This window comes from Dinoponera quadriceps, unplaced genomic scaffold (genome assembly GCF_001313825.1).
Source record: "Dinoponera quadriceps isolate SergipeBrazil2010 unplaced genomic scaffold, ASM131382v1 scaffold3162, whole genome shotgun sequence".
Lineage (NCBI taxonomy): Eukaryota > Metazoa > Arthropoda > Insecta > Hymenoptera > Formicidae > Dinoponera > Dinoponera quadriceps.
In genome coordinates, this window is record NW_014557929.1 from 696,905 (window position 1) to 717,285 (window position 20,381).

At 44.0% G+C, this 20,381-nt stretch overlaps 2 protein-coding genes across 3 annotated transcripts in view; one reads left to right on the forward strand and one right to left on the reverse strand.

The window, feature by feature from the left end:
• The window catches only part of LOC106749513 (low affinity immunoglobulin epsilon Fc receptor-like), a 178,763-nt gene that overhangs the window by 120,342 nt on the left and 38,040 nt on the right, over window positions 1-20,381 (reverse strand). Inside the window, exons 2-3 of one of the 2 annotated variants that reach the window (XM_014629033.1) lie at window positions 2,760-2,862; window positions 2,535-2,569 (exon numbers count right to left, since the gene is read on the reverse strand). In XM_014629033.1, the coding sequence (XP_014484519.1) occupies window positions 2,535-2,569; window positions 2,760-2,808 (84 nt within the window). In that variant the 5' untranslated portion in view covers window positions 2,809-2,862. Of the gene's footprint in view, window positions 1-2,526; window positions 2,570-2,759; window positions 2,863-20,381 lie in introns of those variants that run through there. The other variant, XM_014629034.1, reaches the window with a different exon arrangement.
• Window positions 16,216-20,381, forward strand: part of LOC106749512 (dipeptidase 1-like) — a 119,818-nt gene continuing 115,652 nt past the window's right edge. Inside the window, exon 1 of the mRNA XM_014629032.1 lies at window positions 16,216-16,963. Within this exon, the coding sequence (XP_014484518.1) occupies window positions 16,958-16,963 (6 nt within the window). The 5' untranslated portion in view covers window positions 16,216-16,957. The remainder of the gene's footprint in view (window positions 16,964-20,381) is intronic.

Below are 20,381 nucleotides of genomic sequence, written 5' to 3' on the forward strand. Positions count from 1 at the left end.
CCCCCCCCGCCCTTCGGGTTCTTACCGGCCATTCAGGAACCGCGCAAACCGAATCCGAGCCGTCTCGCTCATATCGGACCGCAAAACTCGAACTTCCCTTTGTGACCGATGGAATTCGCCCGGGTCCTTAGTCGGTCGCTTATCGGTCAATTTGCAAAGCATTCGCGGAGTCTGTGTTTACGGGGCGCTCTGTTCGGGCTAATTGTTCTCTCCAGACTGAATTAGCGATTAGACGGATCTCTCTGTCGCACCGTGGCTTGAGGCGATGTGTCGCCTACTAGAGAATCTCGGCCAATTTCGATAAGCGATAAGCGATGCGGTTATTTAATCGGACTTCCGGTCGGCAAAACGAATGAAAACGCGGAATGATGTGCAGGTCAGGATTAAAACGAATTCAATTTGCCTAATGGCCAATTATTGCGCGTCCATTATTTGCGTTTCGGCTACACGTCTCGGGTTACCGTTACAGGAAAAATAACACAAATGTAAAAAATTAATACGAAATTGCAATATCCATGATATGTTAATCTCAGTCTTTGAGATGATGTAGTTTTGCTGACACGCTTTCTCAATGGAACCATCTCTTCTCTCTTCCGCTCACTACTCGGGAAAGAGAGAAAGAAATATCACAGAATTATACTTAACCGGTGACACCCCAACACGTTCTCGACATCGTATCTCCGACGAATAATAATACCGATCAGTCGGAAGTTTCCGCTACCGAAGCGCCCGCCGAAAGTTATCGCCGATTCCTCCATTTCGGCCTCCCCCAAACTTTTAATCTGTCGTGAACGTGCGCGCTGTACTTCGCCGGAAATTTACCGGGAACGACAATTATCGCGCGGACGTCAAACCAATTCGGAGACGAGAGACTTCCCCGAAAGTGCGAAAACTCGCCGCGATCCCCTCAGAAGAGGGAACACTTCCACGATAATGGTACGTGTCATGCCCGGGATCCTTCTATTCGTGCAATCTCGAGTTGGGTGAGAGTGGAAAGAGCGTACATGTGGGCGAAGCCGAAGGACGTAAAGGCTCCTACGGCTTTCGGCCTCCTTCCTCGATCGTCAATTCCTGCCGGTTGCTCTTATTTTGTGTACCGGGCACCCCTATAAACATTCCCATCCATCAAGCGCCACGGCACGTAATATCACGAGTGCGCGCGTGCCCTCTCCTCTCTCTCTCTCTCTCTCTCTCACGGATTGTACGCACCTACACGTACCCAGTAATGGAGCGATCGGCAGAGTTACAGCTTTTCGATCAGGTCGCTCGGCTCTAAAATTACCGGCGAATGATTCTCGTGCGAGCATCTGCTCGTGATTTCCTTGCGGTGTTGTTTCCCGGTAAAGCTGGATGCACTACGGTACAAAAGTGCACTCCATTTGTTGGCGAAATAAGGGACGACGCCGCCTTGACCGTCCACGCTTCTTTACTCTCTTTTCCCGATCTCGGGCGCCATTAAGGCGTCTTGCTCGAAGGCTTTAATTCGTTTATCGGTGAATAAGAAAATACACTCTTGATGTACTCTTTTTATGCCAAAAAAAGGCAATTAAACAAAGTCAAAACACTCCATTTTAACTTGGCAGGACAGTACGCAGTTTCATTAATTAGCCGGGGTAACGAGGGGAATATTTTAATCCTGTATCATTGCACAAGCTGGCATTATATTTTACCGAATATATAATGTTTATCGATTGATCGTGTAGCAAAAATATTTACATTGGATTAATTTGTGACGACGTACAAGCTTTGCCGGGCTTATAATGTAATTTAGTTTAACGCGCGGAGCCAGCGTTGAACTCAGCGCTGTGGTTCCAGTTAATGATGACGATAACGAACCGAGCTTGATGTCGGCCAATTACTTGAGCTCTCACGTATATTAATCATCTATTTCGCGAGCGCCGTGTTTTATTATTTATTTATGTTCTCCCGCGTGTGCATTATATTTCGATCTATCACTTAATAGGCAAACATAAACCGTTATCGCGCGCTTTTCTATGTGTATCGGTCGTTAAAACATTTTATGTAATTGAATGATCGCGCGATATCGCGCTTCATTGATTCTAAGTAATCAGTGTACAGCGCAAGCGAGTTGAAATAATCTCGCACTGTCGGAATATGCAAGTTTCGATGATTTGTTTCATCGGGGATCAATGCGAATTACATATCAGCACGCATTACGCAGTATGACGCTTTGTGAGCGTTCAAATTTCACGTTCCGTCTCGTTAGACAGAAAAAGTGTGGCAGGCGCCGAAAATAAATATTAACTCGTAATGAAATTAACTATTTCTTTTCCTCTCGGTTTATATGGAGAAAAATAATTTCGCTGTTGTAACGAAAACATCGTTGTTACTGCACATTAGTTGCGACAGTAATAAAACTTTATTGGCTTAACCAAATGAACGAGTTATTCTTAATTAAAGCAGAAACAGTTTTGTTGCCAGGATAGAAAATATTCTGCTGAATGAAGCTGCTTTTAAAACATGTTAATTTGCTGTTAGAATAAAATAGTGCTTTTCTACATTTACCGATGTACCGAGAACTCAAGATCGGCCATGTTCCGCCGCAATTCTGGAACAGAAAAATAGCATCGCCGATTAGACGCGAATGTTAATAGCTTGACGAGAAAAATACGCGGTGGACATGAGCGTGTTTATTTCCCGCGACTGTTGTAGCTCAGCGAATTTTACTTTCATAGGTATGCTTCCAGTTTCGATTGCAAGTGGCTAAATACAAAAGCACAGAAGTCTGTAAATCCTACCTTTGAGCCAACTCTGCTTAACCCGAACCAGATCCTCCGGTGCCTGCATTCGCGTCCGCTGCAACCTTCACTCTCCGGGAATCGCACCCACCGTGGCTCAGATCTGCAACAAAAAGCGAGTTTTCCGGTTAATCGTATAAAAAGATACAAATATATCAAAAATAAACAAGTTCGATATCGTATATTTCTCTTCCGGACCGAGAAAGATCCAAAATCGTAATCACCTGACAGAATTCTAGAATACTGCCATTGCTTGAAATAATCCCATTGATAATCACACATATGACAATGACACGTGCAAAATAATCTAACACGTACTATACATTGTCCGATCTATCGGGAATCGCGCGCGACGTCTCCCGATTTGTTCACCGGCGCGCGTCTTACCTTTCTCTACATCAACACTATACATTATTTTATAATATCTAGATCCTATTTGACGTTTCAACTGTCGAAATACGTAATTCCCGCGATGACAGTCGTTCCCGATAAACGTCCAAATGCGCAACGACTCGCATCGAGATCGAGATAATTAATCGGCATCACGGAAAACAACCAACATGGAAATAACTCGTGTTTTTTAACATGGGAGATTGCGCCGCCGCATGTATACTAATCATGTATTAAGCGAGTGCCGCATTTAATTTCATTCGTAATCTCTTTCGTGTGCATTGTATCTCGATCTACCTCGCTTAATAGCCAAGCAGAAACCGTCACTGTGCGCTTTCCTTTTCGCCGATCGTTACATTTTATATAATACGTTACAAATGTAAACGATACGTTCGTTGTTAAAACATCGGTGATTAATATTTACGGCTATCGCGGCCGTTTTCGGTCCGTTGTTAGAATAATGTAAAACAAGACGCGGATGCGGGTAAAAAGTGAATAAGTGTGCCGTCGATGTTGCTAACGCCGAAAAATGTGCAATCTACAACGATCAATACTGCAATTATCATCATCGTCGTCAATACGTTTTTTTTTTACGGTATTGTTGCCACTTTTCGAAACAACAACGGGCTGTTCAAAAGGTGCAATTAACGTTCGGCCTTAGATAATACAATGGAGATTAACAATTTCCCGTTCAAAAGAGTGATCGCGTCTCGCTTGTTAACAAAGGGCTTTTGATAAATTAACAAAGATCACGCTCTTTTTTTAATCTATATGTAGATATACGTGAGTGGGTATGAATAATAATCGAAAAGCCGCGCGTCGCATCGTCACCGTTCATTTTTCGCGGCTGAAATTTTCGTGTTGCAACTTTTTTTTGTTAATATTTATGTATGTTTGTGCATCGGTATACTCTGCATTTACATATTCGTATATTTAATATCTAATATAGTTAATATTTATATGTGCTTGAGGCATCTGGCCTCAATATTATGTATCACCTGTCGCTTCCTATCTGCATTTGTTAAGTAAAAATAACTCGCGAGTGCGTGATCTATTATCGGGCAGGACGGATACAAGGTTTATGAAGGTTTATGAAGGACGAACTTTTTATCGCTTACAGGAAGTACGCCGCTCGAATCGGTCAATGTGTAGTAAAATCGTTGGCTGAACGAATCTCTCTCTCTCTCTCTCTCTCTCTCTCTCTCTCTCTCTCTCTCTCTCTGCGTGTAAGGGGGATGAAATTTATTCTGTAGAGTTTTCCGTACCCGGAGGAATTCCGGGGGCGGATTGATGAATTTTTATCTGAATTCGACGTGTCGATGAAGCGCATACGGCTGTAGTTGCGTGTTTTTTTTTCTTCTTTTTCATTGATGGAATAAGATAAATTAAACGACGACGCAGACAAATCTGTCCGAAATGTCCGGATAACGCAAACACGGGTGCTCTCTTCCCCCGCGGCTGCGATACGTTTTTACGAGTTGGCGCGTTTTCACACCCTCGGAAGTATCGTGTGCGCGATTGATCCCCGCTAATTTCGAGGCCCACGATTTACGAGCGTCTCCCTCTCTCTTTCGTGTGCGCACGGAGAGGCACGAAAACGATATATACGAACGGGAAAGACAGAGAGAGAGAGAGAAAGAGAGAAACGAAGGGTGGCGAAATATCGTCCGAAACAAAATGATCGCGATTGACAGACGACAGAGAAGGAGGGGAGCGGTGATTTCTGCAAACAGACGCGACAAATATTTTGTAGCGAAATCAACTACCGCGCGCTCTCGCGCGGTACACAGACCTCCGTAACGACTTAAAATTTTATTTGTTCAGGCAACACAAAACGACTCTCTCTCTCTCTCTCTCTCTTTCTCCCTCTCTTCTCTTCGTAGCGGTGTACAACCGACAATCAGCGATAGTCTTCGCTTAGACCCCACCCAAAAATGCTTTCTCCGTTGATTGCCGAGCTTCTGGCCTCTCCACCTTGTCATTTCGATATTTACGCGAAATTACGGATCCCTCCCGGAAACGAGTCCACGACCGGAAATCCTTGGCAGTCGTACAAGTTGGCAGGCCGGTGGCTTCTTTAATCTTCGGATGCGGCGCGCGGCCACCGCGCGAGCGCACCGAAATTGATTATAAAACGTGTCCGGTTCTGGATCTTTCATTTCGTCGTACTTGCACCGAGTGCGGCACAAATATTGCGTTTCTCATATGTCGGTAGTCTCATCCGCGCGAAATAACACCGCTACGCGCTGCTCATTTGGAGACGAGCGCGTTGGCAATTTCAAGCACAAATGGAAGGCACGGAAAGCGTCAATAATGCCTTTCAGTTCCACTTTAGGCATTTTTCGTTCCTCGAACGCAAGCATTTCGCGACACCGCGCGCAGTGTGGATTAAATTCGCGCGAGAATAAAATTCCCACGACCGCGTTTTCTCGTTCACGACTCGTAGTCGAATTTACTTCATTGAAAATGAAAAAATAAATGAAAGCGATCACCAGTGGCTCCTGAATGGTATGCTCTGGGAAAAGCGGAGCTTTGTCGCGAATCAACACGCGAGTCGACATTTTAATTCAACATTTATCCTCGAAATTCTGCCAAGCAATCAGAATATTTCCAACAATAACAAAAATAATAATCAAGAAATTGTGAAAGAGAGATGAATCTCTTGTGAAAGTAAAAGGTCTATTATTTTATTTACTCACTTAAATGAAGAACAAATTCGCATTCGTTCGATTTGTTTGGCGCCGATCACAATAGAATGTTAATTGAAAACGCATTCAAGAAAATATGCAACGTTGGAAATGGGAAACTTGCAAACCAACGATAATTTTTTTTGACAAGTTTAATCAGAAATAAATCCGCAATTCCGCGATATTGGTCGACGAATGTCGACGGTAAAATTAAGGTCGTGGCTTATGGGTTGTTCCGTGCGCAAGAAATATCCGTAAATTCATTTGTTTGTTATAATATACTTATTATATTTATACGAGCGCATCTCTCTCTCTCTCTCTCTCTCTCTCTCTCTCTCTCTCTCTCTTGAGAGATGCCATAAAACGCGCTTCGAGGAAGCAACGTCGCAAACGTCTACGAACGCGGGAATGCACGCGCACGCGGACGATGCTCCACTTCTATACAACAGCATGGCGATGAAATTACAAACAGCAAATCGTCCCGCGTTTTATAGTTACTATTGTCTAATTTTACCACGCCGGTGCTCCGCCGAAGAGGAGGAGGCCATCAGCGATTTACAGCCTTTGTCGTTTAAGCGGCCGCTTGACGACCAATTTTGGCAGGGTCGTTTCGGTCTTATAGGGGGGCTTTTGCGAGCTCCCTATTCCCGCGAGATGATAAACGCGATTTTACAATCGATACTCGCGACCGCGATATAAGCAATTAATAGCCGCTATCTGAATTATCGCCGATACATACGGGAGAAAGTTTCCCGTACGCGCGTGCATCGCGCGTCGAATTTATTTCGCGTCCGTAAATTCCCCCCGCCGAAACGCAATAACAGAGTCATTCGAAACATAAATAACAATTCTAAAGATCCTTTGTTCCTCGCGTAACTCAAATTAAAGATCGTTTCGCAATGTTTCTTAATTAAACGACATTCACTGAAATCACTAATCTTCCAACATTCCTAACTATAGTTTTAAAGGTTTTCGAAAAAAAAAACCTGGCTTTTTTTCAGTTTTTCTGCAGATTTTTTTTTTGTTTTTTACCTCCTTTGCGGAAAAAGTAAACGTGGCAGTTTTTGACCGAACACGTGTAAATTTTTCCAAACGAATTTTTATACCCCTGAGACAGACGCCGAAAAAATCCGCGGAAAAATGGGGAAAAATAGTTCTTTTCTTTAAAACTATAATACTAACGTCAAAAATTTCGACGCGTTACAGTAAAGAAACAAATATAGAATGGAGTAATATAATTATTAAATTAATCAGCGGGTAAGATTTGATACATAACGCTTAAAAAAAAAATTGCACTCTGCCTTACGTTGCTCGATATTCGTGGCAACGAGAAACCCTGTAATATCGGCGGGTTGTTAAACAGTGGCCTTACCAACGCGAACTACCGCGGGATAGTATCTCCGTCGTTATTTTGGACGGACCGCAACTAGCTCGGGTTACCTGATTAATTAATGACTAGTCTACATTCACGGGGATGACATTTCGTTATGCGAGCGCGCTTTGTTGCGTCGCGCCCAGCGCCGTTATTGCCGCGCTAATTCATCTGATCGGCCGTTTATTAGCATTACACTCCTAGAATGTAATTCCGTGTACGTGCCGTCCATTAGCAGACGCGTAAACCCATTCAGCCATCGAGACAACATTACATTCAAACAACATCTCGCGCGCTCGTCGAGAATTACATCATGCGAAGAACCTAATTGTAATCCCTCCGGTCTGCAGAAACGCAATTAACGGTCATCGGAAAAAGGAGTGCTAGCTTATCGAGGAATTCAACGAGTGAAGAATATTTAAAAGCGTTGTCGGTTTATACGACTCACCTCGAATCATCTCGCGAATTTCTCTTTCAAATGTCTATGTCGCGGTTGTCTCAGCAATCGTGTCGCTCAATAGTGTGTTGAATATACACGATAAAAAAATCTTGTGTCCAAATGTTAAAATTTACTTGCGTTACCAACTTTTGACTGTTACTTCAACGTAAAATTTAGAATGGACTTTCTGCAAAACATGTTAAAATTAACATTTTATTTTTTTACTACGTGTCTCTTACTGTTCGTCCTAATCTTTAGCAAATATACTTATATTCTAGCAGTTTCCTCGCGTTTATATTTATATCCGGTTCAAGCTGTGCGACTACGGCTGCAGTGGTGAATCCGCACTTTTCAACTTTGCGAAGAGGAATCGCGGATTACGCGCTTTCCTGCAAGTAGCGCGGGGGAAATTTCTAAAATAACGCAAAAGGAAGCAAATACGTACGATATATTGGAAGGTGCACGGAACTCTACGGAGGGTTAAATCAACGGGCAATCGATATCTCACTTCCTCGTGAAATTAATCGCGCACCAGCGGCGAGTAAACTGGCAACGAACTTCGAAATTTTCTCCACCCTTCCCCCTTCCTCTCCTTCTCTCTCACTCTTTGGATTTATGTCCGACCAATCGCCGGCGCACTTCATGCCGTCGGTCCATCAGGAGAGACACGCCGCGAAGAAATAAGCTCGACAATCCGACGCTCTCCTTTTCCCACCGTTCGGCCATCCGAAGGGAAAACGAGCGTCATTAATCGCGTCGCGGAAAAAGGGTAAAAGGACTCCCGCGTGACTGGCTTTTACCTCTCGCCGGAAACAAAGGAGGACGGGGAAGTACGGAGGGGAGAAACGGTGGACGAAGGAGACAGGAAGATCCTGAAAAATGTCAAAAAAGAGGGCGGCAGCCAGGAAAATGCTACGGTGTGTTGTCAGAACGCACCGGGGTCACCGCGGACAAATAGGCCGTGTCAGGTTTTAAAGCGTCCTTCCGGCCTCGGTGGCGTGCGCCAGCATTCGTTGGAACGTGCCTTTTCTACGAGTGTCCATTCCTAACTAAGGCTGCTTTTCGGCCGCTCGCTTGATGTCCGGAAATCTTCAATCGCCACGACGCGGATGCGCGACGCGTCCTAAAATTCCGAACGATCGCAAAGAAGCTAAAGTCGACCGTCGGTGACAGATTGATGTGATGGCTGCTGTTATCAGGGAAAAAAGTATATTCGCCCCCTTTTGGAGACTCCTGATGTCTCCTTCACCCTTTCGTATCTCACATACGAATGTTCTGAGGGTTTTGAATTTATCGGCTGTCCTATATCTTCGCTCTTTCTCCCTCTCTCTCTCTCTCTCTCTCTCTCTCTCTCTTTAGCTATCTCTATCCGTTTCTGCTTCTCTCCTCTTTCCTCCTCGCAGGATCTTGTGCATGACCCGGCGGGATCTGGAACATGCTAATGGAGTTTCGTGCCTCCCCATGGTGGACGATCGAGCCCGAGAGAGGTTGAGGGCTTCTTCGTGAATGAGATTGCAGAAACTCAGGCATTTGCTACGAGCGAACTTCCGTGTACACGTTAAAGATATACAACGAAGAGTGATAAAAAATAAGGACTCCTTGGCAGAATTCGCGGCGCGCGGCGAACATCCCCTCCAGGATTCTAACTTCGCAGTTGTACCGGCGTTACGTGACCCAAATCTCAATTTAATTCGCCGTACACCGTTTCGAATTTTCTCCATCTCAACATTCTTCCGGTACGCAGAAAAATCCTCGCCCCCCCTCGTTCCTCGTCGCCGTCCTTTCTGCACCTCGCATCTTAGATCTGTCCGGTCCCAAATGTGATTAAAAATCACCTATCTACCTCCTCTATCTCTCGCCCCTTTTTCACGGAAGATCGGATTAACACTCGGCGAAAGTTACATCGTATCAGCGCGCGGGGATGCGCCAGTTTCGCTTCGGCACTCATTACCGCCCTTATCACGCAGAACACGCGATAGTCGCCCACTGCTACAACTTTAACGGCCGAAGGGTTAACGCCGACGACGCCGAACGTTTCCGTGCCCGCGTTCCGCGGAACTTTAATGCGAAAACGCGGCATCGTCCTTGACACGGGCAACTCCGCGTTGATTATCGCAGGGAGAGCTGCAAATTTATTACCGCGCGACACGTGACCGTCCTACGAATTCCACCGGCGGCAGCCTCCCCCCTATATCCTAAACAGCCAAACAAATGGCCGCGGAACGGATGCTCGTGAATCTTCTTGATTGCCGGCCCTAAAACCGCCGTCCTGACGGATCTCGTGACCAGGGCTGCGCGATGACGCGCAGGGTGCGAGCGAGGAGAACGAGGAGTTGCGGAGGGGTCGAAAGGGAGCCCCGGTCTTCATTTGGCGTTAAGGAATTTAGATAACGGCTCGAGTTGCTCCCTTACACACGGGGCGAGCGAAGGGAGCGCCTGTTGCTGGATCCGATGTCGCGACCCTTCCTCCCGCGCGCGCGAGCAATTTCGATCGTGTAATACTTTTCATTCGAGGGAAAAAACATCCGCAACCGGCGGCCGTTCGGTGAGCCGATTCGTTACTCGCTTTGTTTCGAGTAATAATTTTCAGCGGAACCAATTTCGCGATATCGTTTGTTATATAAATGATACAAAAGGCGATTTATCAGCCGACGGAGTGCATTGTCGAAATTACTTGATTTACGTTGAAAAAAATATCGCGTCGTCCGCATGCGCGCGACGTTAAATCGAATCGCGTGCGGCATTTTTGTGACATAATTACGCGATACTGAATAATAGCATAGAGGCGGGCGAGACGGGCGAGAGACAAAAGTTTCTCGCCGAAATAATAACCATTTGTGTAAAAATTTAGTTGGATGACGGCCAGGGACCTATGTAGCCACGCATACACGCACGAAATGCGAAAAGAACCGCGCGCTCTCTCTCTCTCTCTCTCCCCCTTGCCCGAATCCCTTTTTGTGCTCTCATTTGCATTCGAATGTCGTAATTTGAATATTTAAGCTGCATCGCCGGACGCGGGTTATTTTTTTCCGCGTTTCTGATGGTGCATTTCATTTCGTCATTTATGCTTACGTTAAATGAATTCATAAATTAATCCGGTTGCGGAGCGTCGGAGTTTTTTGTGTTCATCGCTCATTCGCCCCCGAGCGCGGGGGATTACGAAATAGATAATAAACGGACGCAAGAAATTCCATTCGATGGATAAACGTTCAATAACGTCATTTCAATCGTCAATCGTCAAACAGTGACGTCCTCGAGGCACTAAATTTCTTCAAAAGGAATTATTCAGAATGCATTTTTAAATTGCAATTATTTTCCAACCCCTCGTTCGAAATGAGCAATTAAAGAACAAGAGGTTGAAGATGTGGAATTGTTAAAGAGTCAACGACCTCCCATTTCTACGATATTACCATCGTCTCGAAGAAATACCGAGCGAAATTAAAGGCATTTTATCAATAATAATAATAATAATAATCTTTATTTACCGGAAAATCCCTTTAAATCGTCCTTTAGAATAAAAGAAGAACTAGTCGCTGATCGATTACAAAGTGTTTAAATGAAATTAAAATTAAGATTATTTGGAGACAGAATAAATAAATAATACATAAGGATACGCAAGATATCATGAATAATTAATACGTAGAATGAAATTAAGATGCGGATAAAATGGCGCACATACAAAATTGTTTAAACGATGCTGTAGCATAATGAAAAAAATCAACGTGATCCAAGAATAAATTCGCTGTCATGCATAGTCTACTTAAATTTGAACGAGAACAATATGATGTTTGATGCAGTGTAACATGAAAGGGCATCGTCTTAAAGATATGGATGGGGCCGATAGTTTCAATTGTTCTAATTTATTGGACATTCGCACCACAATGAGATGATTACAGATCTTAACGACAAATCAAGATACGTACGTATAACTCAATACAAATGAGCACGCAAAAGTTTTCGGCAAACGGAAGAACATCTCGGCACGTTCACTCTCGCCCGGTTCTTTCGTTCCGACAATTATGAAGTTTGACAACACGACGTAGGGAAAAAAAAAGGATTTCGTCCGACGAACTTGCAACCCAGGCGTTACTTGTCAATCTCGAGGGCTACACGATCGAAGACATCGTTAAGAGTTGTCGTGTCGCCCTGGAACCCGTCCAAGGAAGCAGATTAATAGACGTCGGAGGGCTGAAAGTCTCGAGAAGGAACATCGATGAGCTTATAACCTAACCCTCGGTTTCTCGAGGCTCACCCGGATGATTAATTGCGTAGCTCCCTAATTAGTCCAAAAATCGGGATACCGATTAATGTAATTGATGCAATCCCGCCGGCCAGAGTGGAGTTCCGACGATCGTTCGCCGAGAGAAGAATTCAGGATCTCGATGACACGCCCGACGCGCTCGATTGTCTCGCGGCAATCGCGTCGTCGCGCTTTATTCCAATATGCAAATAGCTATTTAATCATCATGTAACATCGTCTTCTCGCAATACTCCGGCCGTACGCAATCGCGCCATCTAATCGTTACACGTAACACCGTTTCCTCACAATGTTAAATCGCGCACAATCTCATGGATCTCGGCGAGATCTTACGAAAGGCGTGTAATAGTTAACGAGCTCCGCGAATTGACGCACTTCCATCGCGATGAGAGACGATTGTTAACTGTGGCAATACCAATCCGAGGATGCCTGGTCTTCTCATGACACAACAAGAAGAGAGATGTAAGTGTAGGAAGTCAACGAAAAAGACAATCCCGCGATCATTTTCGCGTCGCGGATACACCTTGAGCGCCGTGAACATTATCTGGGAAAGTGGAGAACTTAAACGGGGAAAATTACAGAAAATTGATGCCAACATGGAAATGGTGAAACATAGAAATAATGGAAAGACAGTGTTGTACAAAAAATTCCCGAGCCATCGTAAACCTGTTCATGGCATTCTACGTCTCGCAGCTGCTTCCGAAGAAAGAGACGTATACCTATGACCTCAAATCACATTCACGGAGGATCGATTCACGCAAAGACCCTTTTTACGAAATCCGCCGAGGAATTCATATCGGAAGCATTGTATGCGCGATTTGACCGCGACAGTAGCGGTAATCGGACGGGCGTCGTTTTGGCGGCTAACTGACGCGTGATATCGATTCTCGCTTGGAGAGAAGGAGAGAGAGAGAGAGAGAGAGAGAGAGAGAAATGGAGAGAGGGAGCGAGAGACACGAATCCCGTGTAACGACACTTGCCTCAGGTCGCGTAAACCGGCGGGATAATATATGTTCCAGGCTGAGGAGGAGGGAGGGGGGAGGTGAACGGTAAAGGGTTATCGCGAAGCGGTGGCCGCAACGCAAGCGAAATTACAACGTCGCGCGCATTCGGCAATCCAACGAGATCTCTCCCGCAATAAAACGCGCTCGCTCGCTAGTAGGACGCTCTCACGCGCAAGCGAGGGCGCCAAAGGAGCTGTCTTGTATTCGCGCTTTAATTAAAAGTGCGCCCGCCGAAACGCACGTACGTGCGTGCACGCAACACCCTGGTGCCGGCAGGTAAACGCTACGCGCGGCTTTATGCGCGAGCGTTCGATCGGTCGTTATTCTGTATTACTCTGTTTAACGATTAAACAACCCCCTCTCTTGCTCGCGCACACCCGCGACCTTCTGTTTGCTTATTGAAATATCGATGCCGCGTCCCCTCGAAACTCTGCAAAATACATGCGTCTTTAAACGTTGCCTTTAACGTTGCCAATTGTCCGCGAACGTTCCAGCGACCTTTCAGTTTCGCGCGCTCACGCGTGGCGATTTTTGAGATTAACCCACTGAGAGAACAGCCCGTGATCTTGACGCTGAAATAACGTCACAGGTCTCTCGGGCCTGCATCGCGAGATAAATTGCGAAAATCGTGATGCTTTGCATTTTTTGATCTTTTATAAATCATCCAGTTTATCGTCAATTTGTATTTATTGTGGACTCATTGTTATTTTTTGTAGACTCCCAGGTTAATCGAAATTAATTAACGCGCGATCAAAGCAACAGGAAAATTCCCCGTAGGAAATCCGAGAGAAACTCACACACGAGAGATAATCTGTCGTCACGAAAGTGTTCTTTTTTTACTTTCCATTTACGATGAAACGCGGCAAAATTCCGCGATACATCGCGCAATTAATACATCGGCGATCCTTTGACAGTCACCGTGCCAAGAGTGAACGTCGTCGAATGAGCGATCGTCATTCGTGATGACGGTTCGTTTAACTGAACGAACGAAGAGTTTCCGTGCGGAAACGCGGGCAAATCTACAGGCGAAGCTTTCTCGCGGGCAACCACCGTTCGGTGCACCCGGGAGCGCGCGCTGGCGGACTTCATTTTTGCGTGTGGAATTAATTAAAACGCGCAAAGTAAGAGTGATGTCCGAGTCTCCCCAGCGTCTCCCCGCCCCCTCCTCGTGCATATGAACCAACCCTGCGCCAGCTTCGTCGCGCTACCAAAACACTTTGTGGCCGGCCACGGTGCCGCAATTGTGCTCGAGCCGGCCGCAAGCACGAGCTTCAGATAGAACAACGTGTGTACGCGTAGCGGCATTTTCGCCGATCCGTCAAGAATAATTAACGAAAATTTGTCCGCCCCTCTCTCTCTCTCTCTCTCTCTCTCTCTCTCGCTCGCTCCCAATCCCCACTCCAATACCTACGTTTTTCTCTCTTTCTCTCTCTCTCTCCCTCTCCCTTTCTCTCTATTTCTCCTCGGATACTCTGCTCCTCGTCAACGCTATCGCCGATAAAACCTTTTACACTTGTCGTAAAACTCGCCGCCGCGAATGCCACCGCGAAATACGTCGGCGAGTGTCGTAAGGGAGCCCGATGGGGTGTTTGGTTTAAGCTATGGATCGGGGATGTGCCCCTCGCATAACGCTGGATTCTTAATTCTTATGACGGGTCCTTCGGTGAATTCGAGAATAACTTTTTTTTTCCAACAAAATCACATTAAGTCGGTTTGTGTATTTGTCGAATAAAATTGAAGAAAAAATTGTCTAATTTCGAAGTATTGATAAATTTTGCAAGCGAGATGAAAACAGCGTCGATTCGGCATTCTTTTAAACGTCCGACGTCCCTATTTTCTCCTGATGTTCGAATTGGAAACTTCGTATAAATGGTAATTTGATAAAAAAAAAAAAAAGAAACAAACGAATATTAACAGTTTTCGCATTAAGGTATGTTATGAAAAGGGACTTTTGCAAACTGTGCTTCCGGAATGTAATGAAACAGCAAAGTTGCATTACTATCGGTATTACCATTATTATCGTTTAATAGTTGTTCATTTATATTCAAATGGAGATATCGCACCTGGAAAATTCTAACTAGGGATTTCACAAAAGTGTTTAATGACGGATATTAAAACGTTGCGACACATAATGGCTTCTTTTCAAGTTTTCCACGAGAAAAAGTTCGATTCTCACGGCAACCTTTAAATATAAGATGAAGTATAACAAGGTATACGCCGGCCCTTTTTAATCCACTTTAAGTCCGTAATACGCGCGTGCTCGCATCTGCCATTTTAATCCTGCTTTTTATTAAAACGAATGCTTGTATGTGAAATTATTATTTGAATCCGCAGGAAAAGTTATTCTACTAAAATAATTTATTTTCATTTCTCGTTATTAAAAGAAATGGTGCATAAAATCAACTAATACGCTCGCAGCCGGAAATGGCGCAGTAATTCATTATCGATTAATCATTTGAGCACCGACGAATGTAGCATTATATCCGCGCTGCCATTAATATCGATATCAGCTTTCGCGATTAACGCCGATTCGCGACGGATTAAATTCGATTCATCTCCGTGGAATCGCATCTCGCAGGAAAGTAATTTACTCCACCGACTCGTCGCGGATGAGACTTTATTCAAAAGTATTTTTTTCCCCGTTCTTTTTGCTTTCTTTTCGAAAAGAATCACTTCGCATAGTTTTCTGAAATTACATGCGCGCTATTCTTCGTTTATTCCCCTGTTAACGATTACCGGCAATTTTGCGGAAATTCTTACGCAGAATTGCATCGAACAGTACCGAATCTTGAAGAAAGCGCAAAAAATCAATTTTCCCTAATACGAAATTTCCCGCAAGAATGATTCATTCCGCCGTTTCGTGCGATTCCCATTCACGCGGCATTATCCTCTCGCGCACTGTGTATTTTGAAACAACGAGCGGGATATCTCAATGTCAATTGTCCCTATTGTCGAGAGATTATCTTCGTGCGTTTCCGTAGCGCCTCCGAAATCTGCTTTCGCCGAAGTAATACCGATTCCGACGAGTTTCCGAACTCCTCACGTCATACGTCAAGCCCCGGCGCAAACGTCAAACGGGATCGAACGTGGCCCCCGGCAGATTTAAAATGTCGCAGGCTGCCAAATATCTGGCAGCGTTCTCCTCGGCGACACGAGTCGCCAGAAGAAACCCTCTCTCTCGGGAGGGGTGGGTGACGCGGCGGTGTGTTCGCTTGGGTGTTTCGAGGCCGCGTAGCAGGGAGCTTGCGCCTAGCCAGGCCGACTGGCTCGAGCTTGCGAGCTTTCTAGCAGCAGCCAGTCGCCGGCTGCCGGGCCACGACCTCGCATCAACCCCCGGCTCGCTCTCGCTCGCCCGTCCTCGGTCTCGTTCGTTCGTTCGTCTGTTTCGTTTCGACGCTGCGCGCGAGACAGGGAGAGAGCTTTCACGGCCACATTTTCCGCATATCCCCGCGATCCGAATTTTCGACGCACCACCGTCGCCAGTCTCCGGCTAGCCTCGAAGGCGTCACGACAGGAAGAGAGAGAAGGAGAGAGAGAGAGAGAGAGAGCTTTGGAAACCGGGTGAAAATTTTTACCGTCCGCAAGATTTCTCACGTTAGAAAGTGCCCGATATCGTTTCGATCAACCGTCGCGATCGCGTATCTCGCGTCGTTCGTACCACTCTCGTTCGGATTAACGATAGTCCACCTGTTCGACTCGATCGTCCAGCTGTTTTTCGGCGATTATTCCGGACTTGCACGCGGAGTATCAAGCAGAAATTCCCGTGGTGTACACGAGTGCACTTGCGAGTACCGGGGCGGCGCGAGCTCTCCCGAGCGCGGATTTTCGGACGTGTTCCGTGGCGAATTCGTGTCAAGGATTGGTGGTATCGACGAGTCGAAGGTCTGGGTCGGTGTGAGAATCGCCTCGTGCGAAACAAGTGACGCCCGTCGTTTGCTTTTTTCCCGCGGCACCCCGCGAAGTATGGCGGATGGGTGACAGGCAGCGCGGATCCACTGCTGGCTGAAGGTGTTTTTCAGCGTCGGTGGGACCATGTGAGCTTTCGACCATGAGGGTGAGTGTTGGTGCGGTTACGAGGCTCCTATATAGTTGACGAGTTTCTCTCTCTCTCTCTCTCTCTCTCGCGATTATTATCTACATCGGGCTGCCGGTATTCCGACGAACGCACGCCGAGATCGGGCGATTCTCTCGCACGAGAACGCGCAAATCGGATTTCGAAATTCGCCGTTGTGGATCGATCGGCATTGCAATTCATATTACGTGAAAAATATATCACGCATAGCGCTGCGGTTAGGAGAGTTTGATCCCGAACACGAATTCCGTGTTTACAGTTTTAACTGTCCGTATCATAAGTTGTGAAATAATATCAAAGAATTGAAGAAGAGAATTTACAGAAATTGTGTCGTTTTAATATATCTCTTTTATGTTCTGTAAAATTTTACTATGTGAAAATTATGTAATATAGAAGATTGTATATTTTTACTTATTGTTATACATGAATATTTCTTTTCTTTCTTTTGACAATTCACAAAATGCATGTGGTATTCGATAATAGTTAATATTACGTCAAATATTTACCCGAGAGAAACTACTCCATAATGTAATATTCACTAGCTGATCCTAAAAAATTATTATCTCGTTGCATTATCGATAGATTACGAGTCTCTCAGCGATTGGTGTGCATTGCGTCTTACATTCAACTTTAAATGTAGCTTCATTTGCAGCTATTTATAGTTTATTTATAAATATTACCCTCTGTATTTTCCGCTTGCACAAACAAGTATCGAGAATAAAGCACCAAGGGGACTGCAAACGAAATATATATATGCAAGTTTCTTTTTTAGAGATTATGAATAAATATTTGTTTATATTTTTTATCAGATTTTCGCAATTATGAAAGCGACTTGATCGCCTGTTTGTAATATCATTGTCTATCTTATTTATTTGTTTAAAATGGATCGAATATTTTGACGGGATTTGCGAAGAGAATCAGAAGTTATAATTTTGATTTCCATTGAGCGAACACACGACGCATTACAGCTTTCGAAACAGTTTCGATTGTTTCCTGCTAGCTAATCACTGTAATTGATTAACTGAAAGCAATTTTCAGCAACAATTGTTTCAGCTGAAAACTCATATTAGCGTATATGTACCGACCGCGCTGTGCACCTGGTGCGTGTTACGTACTTTCGGTTTATATACTGCAAGCCATCTAAAAATATAGAAGCTGCAAAATCTTTATTATAATTTCTTATAAATAGTATATTTTTTTAATCGATTTTTTTTAAAGCACTGATCGCTATAAAAGATCCTTTGAAAAGTTTCTTTATAAAAAGCTTTTTCTTTTGAAAGGGAGAGACCTAGTATCAATTTATGCCTCTTAAAAATACATATTAAAATTTGAAATAAAAAAACATGAAAGCTACGCGTGCATATAATCATCATTACAATTTATTATATGAAATACTTATTATAATAGGAATTAATTATAATACGACGTAAAATAACATTTATACAACTTCTATATGTCTGTTTTTGTATTTTAAATATTTTAATATATATAGATATTTTAAAGAAAGTTTATATTGATGTATATATATATATATAGAAGACTGTTTTATCTAAAGATTTTTCTCTAAAGATTTAGATTAGCGACTGCTTCTTAAAAAAATTAATTTAAAAAATCGATTTAATTAATATGAATTCTTAAGAGAATTTCTCTGGTTCCACGAAGTAATTTAGCATGAAAATAGAATTTTCGAACGCAACAAAATATGTAATAAGGAATGATTTAAATGACAACGGGTTAAAGTCATCCGGGGAATTACAGTGGGTTAGCTCTCCGGTGCTGTCGACCCTGTGACACCAACGCCATAATACCCTTGGGCGAATTTTCATCCATGGTAGTTGGAGCGCAGCGTAGCATAACTTCTACTAACTTAAACGATTCAAATTGGGAAGTGTCCCAGACTGCACTACTCGAGAATGACTTAACCGATCATGTCCGAAATTTCTATTATTCTAACTTCACGGTTAAGCTAATTTCTTCAGAATATTTCGATATTCAATCGCAGTAACGACGATTATTATGTGCATAAATATTGGTTTTCAAGCTCTATAAAACATACACAGTTCACTTCCTACCGCATCCGTTTGTTAAAAATAAAGATAAAATATACGTGTGTTCAAATTACCAGTGAAGATTCCATTACTCGATATAATTTGTGCTCCGTAAGAACTTGGAGAAATATTAGCAGAAATGGAGAAAATCAATACTTGCTGGACTAGAGAGTTTAATTCAATAATCTTCAGCCTTGTTTATAATTATTCTGACGCGTTATTATGGGAAGCGGTAACAGGTCGCTTTAAAATTCCGAAGAATTCCTAACTACGTTTTCACTGTAATACTGAGCCACTATTCGAGCCTATTAAAAGATGCACACGGTGATAAACTTGGAAACTCGCGGCCGTACTACGTAAGTTCGGTCGCAAACTTAGGTGGTAAATTTTATTTGCACGGCTAACACGTCGGTACTTGCCGAAGATTTTCCCCTTGATAGTTTCGGGTGCAGCTTAAAAAAGAAAAGAAGAGAAAAAAAAAAGAAAAATGCTTGAGAGACATCCGCGGCGTACTCCACTTCGAGCTCGAGAGTTGGCGCGAGAAATTTCGAAAAGTTCTGGACAGGTGTCGACGAGAAAAACCGGAACGTTTCTCAAGATAAATTGCACATTTCGTCCAACCAAAAAATCCGGCTTTAAAACTTCAAACGATGAATCGCGACGCGAGGATTTGGTTTCGCGTATATAAAAATCGTCCACAGGATCATTTTCGTCGGACCGATCCCGGTCATATTTCGATTCGATGATGGCCCGGATCATGGGAGCGTTAAAATTAAACCGTGAAAAACATCCTGACTTTCAGCATCACGACGGATATTTCGCGAAAATGGAAATCGCAGTCGATAAGAAGCTGTCTATTACGAGAGTCATCAGCAACTGCTTTTATACTTCGAACTGCCGGAATCCGTAAGCTCATCTCGTGTGTTTCGAGCTTCATATTTATATTAGCAATGCAAATTGAGAGAGAGAGAGAGAGAGAGAAAGAGAGAGAAAGAGATTGTATACGGATAACGTTACAACAGCAACGACCGAGAACGAGCACGCCGGCATAGCCGAGCGTTTATACAAAAGTGAAATCAACAGACACCCATAAACATTGTTTACTTCAGAACGTTTCTTCATAATTTTGCGCGTTATAAAGCTGCATCTTATTAAAAATAATTTTCGCTTAAATCTGAGACAGAGAGAGAAGAAGGGCGAAGGGAGTAAGGTTTAAGTTTTAATTATCTTTCCTTTGACGCGAAATGAAACGCGAAATTCTAATCGTTCGACGTTTCTTTTTTTTTATCTCGAGTAAGTTGCACGTAAAACGCATTCCCGAAGGAGAGAGTGCATTCCGAGCCGCTGAAAAG